General features: G+C 73.4%; 1 protein-coding gene across 1 annotated transcript; it reads left to right on the top strand.

The window, feature by feature from the left end:
• The first annotated feature begins 633 nt into the window (after positions 1-633).
• Positions 634-6,554, top strand: LOC138075657 (mucin-2-like). Its single transcript, XM_068967566.1, has 10 exons — positions 634-966; positions 1,048-1,416; positions 1,576-2,022; positions 2,104-3,078; positions 3,160-4,134; positions 4,216-4,584; positions 4,744-5,190; positions 5,272-5,640; positions 5,800-6,249; positions 6,381-6,554. Exons 1-10 carry the CDS (start codon positions 634-636, stop codon positions 6,552-6,554), a joined length of 4,908 nt encoding a protein of 1,635 aa, XP_068823667.1.
• Positions 6,555-7,442: the final 888 nt, after the last annotated feature.

Genomic DNA, 7,442 nt, shown 5'->3' on the forward strand with positions numbered 1-7,442 from the left:
GCCAGCACGCCGGCCGCCACCTCCATCTTCACCACTCCCCGCAGCACGGCGACTCCCTTCGGCTCCAGCACCATTCCCGCCACATCGCTAGGCGCCTCCTCCCCGGCCTCCGGCAGTACCAGGGCCAGTACCACCGCGGCCGAGGGGGCCAGCCCACCTGCCCCGAGCACCAGTGGGCCGCCCCCGCACCCCACCACCACGGGCACTCCTCCCACTGACGCCTCTAGCCAGCCTGTCGCCACGGAGGTGCCCTCTCCGCCGTCCGTCACATCCTCCGCCACGCCCAGCAGCACACTCTATGCTCCCGCGTCCACCACCTCCACTCCCGTGGCCACCAGTAGCCCGACCTCGTCCACGGGGGTGCCTCGCTCCCCTCCACCCGCCCCCAGCACACAGCCCGCCTCCGCCTCCACCCCGAACACCAGCCCTCTGCCCACCGACATGACCACACTCCCCACCACCCACGCCACTGCCGGCCCCTCGCCTCCCGCCAGCACGCCCACCGGGTCCAGCACGCAGGTCGCCACTCCCAGGGACACCGCAGCCCCGGCCACCTCCCTCACGGCCACTCTGCCCTCTGCCGCCGCTGCACACACCACCGGGGCGGCTAGCACCCTCCGGGTGACCACACCCATGCCCACGGCACCGCCCAGCGCTCCGGTCCTCACCTCTTCCACCATCTACTCCAGCGGGAGCACCCTCACTTCCGCCTTCACCTCACCCCTCCCGGCCTCCGCCACGCTGCACACATCCACGACTCTCCCTCCCTCCTCGGTCAGGACGCGAGCCCCCAGCTCCACGCCCGCCACCACCGAGGCCACATCCACCGGGCCCGCGGCTCCATCCACCAGCGCCCCCTCCGCCGTGGACCTCGGCTCCACACGCGCTCTGGCCAGCCCCTCAGACACACCCACCCCCACCCCCACGGCCTCGGCCACGCCCACGGCCTCGGCCACGCCCACGCCCGCGGCCGCCGCCACCCCCACCACCGGCATCATCTCCTCCGGCCCCACCACCCACCGCACACACAGCACCTTCCCTGTCCAGGCAACCTCGGCCAGCACGCCGGCCGCCACCTCCATCTTCACCACTCCCCGCAGCACGGCGACTCCCTTCGGCTCCAGCACCATTCCCGCCACATCGCTAGGCGCCTCCTCCCCGGCCTCCGGCAGTACCAGGGCCAGTACCACCGCGGCCGAGGGGGCCAGCCCACCTGCCCCGAGCACCAGTGGGCCGCCCCCGCACCCCACCACCACGGGCACTCCTCCCACTGACGCCTCTAGCCAGCCTGTCGCCACGGAGGTGCCCTCTCCGCCGTCCGTCACATCCTCCGCCACGCCCAGCAGCACACTCTATGCTCCCGCGTCCACCACCTCCACTCCCGTGGCCACCAGTAGCCCGACCTCGTCCACGGGGGTGCCTCGCTCCCCTCCACCCGCCCCCAGCACACAGCCCGCCTCCGCCTCCACCCCGAACACCAGCCCTCTGCCCACCGACATGACCACACTCCCCACCACCCACGCCACTGCCGGCCCCTCGCCTCCCGCCAGCACGCCCACCGGGTCCAGCACGCAGGTCGCCACTCCCAGGGACACCGCAGCCCCGGCCACCTCCCTCACGGCCACTCTGCCCTCTGCCGCCGCTGCACACACCACCGGGGCGGCTAGCACCCTCCGGGTGACCACACCCATGCCCACGGCACCGCCCAGCGCTCCGGTCCTCACCTCTTCCACCATCTACTCCAGCGGGAGCACCCTCACTTCCGCCTTCACCTCACCCCTCCCGGCCTCCGCCACGCTGCACACATCCACGACTCTCCCTCCCTCCTCGGTCAGGACGCGAGCCCCCAGCTCCACGCCCGCCACCACCGAGGCCACATCCACCGGGCCCGCGGCTCCATCCACCAGCGCCCCCTCCGCCGTGGACCTCGGCTCCACACGCGCTCTGGCCAGCCCCTCAGACACACCCACCCCCACCCCCACGGCCTCGGCCACGCCCACGGCCTCGGCCACGCCCACGCCCGCGCCCGCCGCCACCCCCACCACCGGCATCATCTCCTCCGGCCCCACCACCCACCGCACACACAGCACCTTCCCTGTCCAGGCAACCTCGGCCAGCACGCCGGCCGCCACCTCCATCTTCACCACTCCCCGCAGCACGGCGACTCCCTTCGGCTCCAGCACCATTCCCGCCACATCGCTAGGCGCCTCCTCCCCGGCCTCCGGCAGTACCAGGGCCAGTACCACCGCGGCCGAGGGGGCCAGCCCACCTGCCCCGAGCACCAGTGGGCCGCCCCCGCACCCCACCACCACGGGCACTCCTCCCACTGACGCCTCTAGCCAGCCTGTCGCCACGGAGGTGCCCTCTCCGCCGTCCGTCACATCCTCCGCCACGCCCAGCAGCACACTCTATGCTCCCGCGTCCACCACCTCCACTCCCGTGGCCACCAGTAGCCCGACCTCGTCCACGGGGGTGCCTCGCTCCCCTCCACCCGCCCCCAGCACACAGCCCGCCTCCGCCTCCACCCCGAACACCAGCCCTCTGCCCACCGACATGACCACACTCCCCACCACCCACGCCACTGCCGGCCCCTCGCCTCCCGCCAGCACGCCCACCGGGTCCAGCACGCAGGTCGCCACTCCCAGGGACATCGCAGCCCCGGCCACCTCCCTCACGGCCACTCTGCCCTCTGCCGCCGCTGCACACACCACCGGGGCGGCTAGCACCCTCCGGGTGACCACACCCATGCCCACGGCACCGCCCAGCGCTCCGGTCCTCACCTCTTCCACCATCTACTCCAGCGGGAGCACCCTCACTTCCGCCTTCACCTCACCCCTCCCGGCCTCCGCCACGCTGCACACATCCACGACTCTCCCTCCCTCCTCGGTCAGGACGCGAGCCCCCAGCTCCACGCCCGCCACCACCGAGGCCACATCCACCGGGCCCGCGGCTCCATCCACCAGCGCCCCCTCCGCCGTGGACCTCGGCTCCACACGCGCTCTGGCCAGCCCCTCAGACACACCCACCCCCACCCCCACGGCCTCGGCCACGCCCACGGCCTCGGCCACGCCCACGCCCGCGCCCGCCGCCACCCCCACCACCGGCATCATCTCCTCCGGCCCCACCACCCACCGCACACACAGCACCTTCCCTGTCCAGGCAACCTCGGCCAGCACGCCGGCCGCCACCTCCATCTTCACCACTCCCCGCAGCACGGCGACTCCCTTCGGCTCCAGCACCATTCCCGCCACATCGCTAGGCGCCTCCTCCCCGGCCTCCGGCAGTACCAGGGCCAGTACCACCGCGGCCGAGGGGGCCAGCCCACCTGCCCCGAGCACCAGTGGGCCGCCCCCGCACCCCACCACCACGGGCACTCCTCCCACTGACGCCTCTAGCCAGCCTGTCGCCACGGAGGTGCCCTCTCCGCCGTCCGTCACATCCTCCGCCACGCCCAGCAGCACACTCTATGCTCCCGCGTCCACCACCTCCACTCCCGTGGCCACCAGTAGCCCGACCTCGTCCACGGGGGTGCCTCGCTCCCCTCCACCCGCCCCCAGCACACAGCCCGCCTCCGCCTCCACCCCGAACACCAGCCCTCTGCCCACCGACATGACCACACTCCCCACCACCCACGCCACTGCCGGCCCCTCGCCTCCCGCCAGCACGCCCACCGGGTCCAGCACGCAGGTCGCCACTCCCAGGGACATCGCAGCCCCGGCCACCTCCCTCACGGCCACTCTGCCCTCTGCCGCCGCTGCACACACCACCGGGGCGGCTAGCACCCTCCGGGTGACCACACCCATGCCCACGGCACCGCCCAGCGCTCCGGTCCTCACCTCTTCCACCATCTACTCCAGCGGGAGCACCCTCACTTCCGCCTTCACCTCACCCCTCCCGGCCTCCGCCACGCTGCACACATCCACGACTCTCCCTCCCTCCTCGGTCAGGACGCGAGCCCCCAGCTCCACGCCCGCCACCACCGAGGCCACATCCACCGGGCCCGCGGCTCCATCCACCAGCGCCCCCTCCGCCGTGGACCTCGGCTCCACACGCGCTCTGGCCAGCCCCTCAGACACACCCACCCCCACCCCCACGGCCTCGGCCACGCCCACGGCCTCGGCCACGCCCACGCCCGCGGCCGCCGCCACCCCCACCACCGGCATCATCTCCTCCGGCCCCACCACCCACCGCACACACAGCACCTTCCCTGTCCAGGCAACCTCGGCCAGCACGCCGGCCGCCACCTCCATCTTCACCACTCCCCGCAGCACGGCGACTCCCTTCGGCTCCAGCACCATTCCCGCCACATCGCTAGGCGCCTCCTCCCCGGCCTCCGGCAGTACCAGGGCCAGTACCACCGCGGCCGAGGGGGCCAGCCCACCTGCCCCGAGCACCAGTGGGCCGCCCCCGCACCCCACCACCACGGGCACTCCTCCCACTGACGCCTCTAGCCAGCCTGTCGCCACGGAGGTGCCCTCTCCGCCGTCCGTCACATCCTCCGCCACGCCCAGCAGCACACTCTATGCTCCCGCGTCCACCACCTCCACTCCCGTGGCCACCAGTAGCCCGACCTCGTCCACGGGGGTGCCTCGCTCCCCTCCACCCGCCCCCAGCACACAGCCCGCCTCCGCCTCCACCCCGAACACCAGCCCTCTGCCCACCGACATGACCACACTCCCCACCACCCACGCCACTGCCGGCCCCTCGCCTCCCGCCAGCACGCCCACCGGGTCCAGCACGCAGGTCGCCACTCCCAGGGACACCGCAGCCCCGGCCACCTCCCTCACGGCCACTCTGCCCTCTGCCGCCGCTGCACACACCACCGGGGCGGCTAGCACCCTCCGGGTGACCACACCCATGCCCACGGCACCGCCCAGCGCTCCGGTCCTCACCTCTTCCACCATCTACTCCAGCGGGAGCACCCTCACTTCCGCCTTCACCTCACCCCTCCCGGCCTCCGCCACGCTGCACACATCCACGACTCTCCCTCCCTCCTCGGTCAGGACGCGAGCCCCCAGCTCCACGCCCGCCACCACCGAGGCCACATCCACCGGGCCCGCGGCTCCATCCACCAGCGCCCCCTCCGCCGTGGACCTCGGCTCCACACGCGCTCTGGCCAGCCCCTCAGACACACCCACCCCCACCCCCACGGCCTCGGCCACGCCCACGGCCTCGGCCACGCCCACGCCCGCGGCCGCCGCCACCCCCACCACCGGCATCATCTCCTCCGGCCCCACCACCCACCGCACACACAGCACCTTCCCTGTCCAGGCAACCTCGGCCAGCACGCCGGCCGCCACCTCCATCTTCACCACTCCCCGCAGCACGGCGACTCCCTTCGGCTCCAGCACCATTCCCGCCACATCGCTAGGCGCCTCCTCCCCGGCCTCCGGCAGTACCAGGGCCAGTACCACCGCGGCCGAGGGGGCCAGCCCACCTGCCCCGAGCACCAGTGGGCCGCCCCCGCACCCCACCACCACGGGCACTCCTCCCACTGACGCCTCTAGCCAGCCTGTCGCCACGGAGGTGCCCTCTCCGCCGTCCGTCACATCCTCCGCCACGCCCAGCAGCACACTCTATGCTCCCGCGTCCACCACCTCCACTCCCGTGGCCACCAGTAGCCCGACCTCGTCCACGGGGGTGCCTCGCTCCCCTCCACCCGCCCCCAGCACACAGCCCGCCTCCGCCTCCACCCCGAACACCAGCCCTCTGCCCACCGACATGACCACACTCCCCACCACCCACGCCACTGCCGGCCCCTCGCCTCCCGCCAGCACGCCCACCGGGTCCAGCACGCAGGTCGCCACTCCCAGGGACACCGCAGCCCCGGCCACCTCCCTCACGGCCACTCTGCCCTCTGCCGCCGCTGCACACACCACCGGGGCGGCTAGCACCCTCCGGGTGACCACACCCATGCCCACGGCACCGCCCAGCGCTCCGGTCCTCACCTCTTCCACCATCTACTCCAGCGGGAGCACCCTCACTTCCGCCTTCACCTCACCCCTCCCGGCCTCCGCCACGCTGCACACATCCACGACTCTCCCTCCCTCCTCGGTCAGGACGCGAGCCCCCAGCTCCACGCCCGCCACCACCGAGGCCACATCCACCGGGCCCGCGGCTCCATCCACCAGCGCCCCCTCCGCCGTGGACCTCGGCTCCACACGCGCTCTGGCCAGCCCCTCAGACACACCCACCCCCACCCCCACGGCCTCGGCCACGCCCACGGCCTCGGCCACGCCCACGCCCGCGGCCGCCGCCACCCCCACCACCGGCATCATCTCCTCCGGCCCCACCACCCACCGCACACACAGCACCTTCCCTGTCCAGGCAACCTCGGCCAGCACGCCGGCCGCCACCTCCATCTTCACCACTCCCCGCAGCACGGCGACTCCCTTCGGCTCCAGCACCATTCCCGCCACATCGCTAGGCGCCTCCTCCCCGGCCTCCGGCAGTACCAGGGCCAGTACCACCGCGGCCGAGGGGGCCAGCCCACCTGCCCCGAGCACCAGTGGGCCGCCCCCGCACCCCACCACCACGGGCACTCCTCCCACTGACGCCTCTAGCCAGCCTGTCGCCACGGAGGTGCCCTCTCCGCCGTCCGTCACATCCTCCGCCACGCCCAGCAGCACACTCTATGCTCCCGCGTCCACCACCTCCACTCCCGTGGCCACCAGTAGCCCGACCTCGTCCACGGGGGTGCCTCGCTCCCCTCCACCCGCCCCCAGCACACAGCCCGCCTCCGCCTCCACCCCGAACACCAGCCCTCTGCCCACCGACATGACCACACTCCCCACCACCCACGCCACTGCCGGCCCCTCGCCTCCCGCCAGCACGCCCACCGGGTCCAGCACGCAGGTCGCCACTCCCAGGGACACCGCAGCCCCGGCCACCTCCCTCACGGCCACTCTGCCCTCTGCCGCCGCTGCACACACCACCGGGGCGGCTAGCACCCTCCGGGTGACCACACCCATGCCCACGGCACCGCCCAGCGCTCCGGTCCTCACCTCTTCCACCATCTACTCCAGCGGGAGCACCCTCACTTCCGCCTTCACCTCACCCCTCCCGGCCTCCGCCACGCTGCACACATCCACGACTCTCCCTCCCTCCTCGGTCAGGACGCGAGCCCCCAGCTCCACGCCCGCCACCACCGAGGCCACATCCACCGGGCCCGCGGCTCCATCCACCAGCGCCCCCTCCGCCGTGGACCTCGGCTCCACACGCGCTCTGGCCAGCCCCTCAGACACACCCACCCCCACCCCCACGGCCTCGGCCACGCCCACGGCCTCGGCCACGCCCACGCCCGCGCCCGCCGCCACCCCCACCACCGGCATCATCTCCTCCGGCCCCACCACCCACCGCACACACAGCACCTTCCCTGTCCAGGCAACCTCGGCCAGCACGCCGGCCGCCACCTCCATCTTCACCACTCCCCGCAGCACGGC

Source organism: Capricornis sumatraensis, chromosome 3 (assembly GCF_032405125.1).
Source record: "Capricornis sumatraensis isolate serow.1 chromosome 3, serow.2, whole genome shotgun sequence".
Classification (NCBI taxonomy): Eukaryota; Metazoa; Chordata; class Mammalia; order Artiodactyla; family Bovidae; genus Capricornis; species Capricornis sumatraensis.

Bases quoted from the DNA above. Each gene is read 5' to 3' on its own strand.
- LOC138075657 (XM_068967566.1), top strand. From the start codon at position 634: ATGCCCACGGCACCGCCCAGCGCTCCGGTCCTCACCTCTTCCACCATC. The intron at 5,191-5,271 runs GCGGCCGCCGCC...TTCCCTGTCCAG, and splicing joins CCTCGGCCACGCCCACGCCC to GCAACCTCGGCCAGCACGCC. The intron at 6,250-6,380 runs GCCGCCGCCACC...CACTCCCCGCAG, and splicing joins CGGCCACGCCCACGCCCGCG to CACGGCGACTCCCTTCGGCT.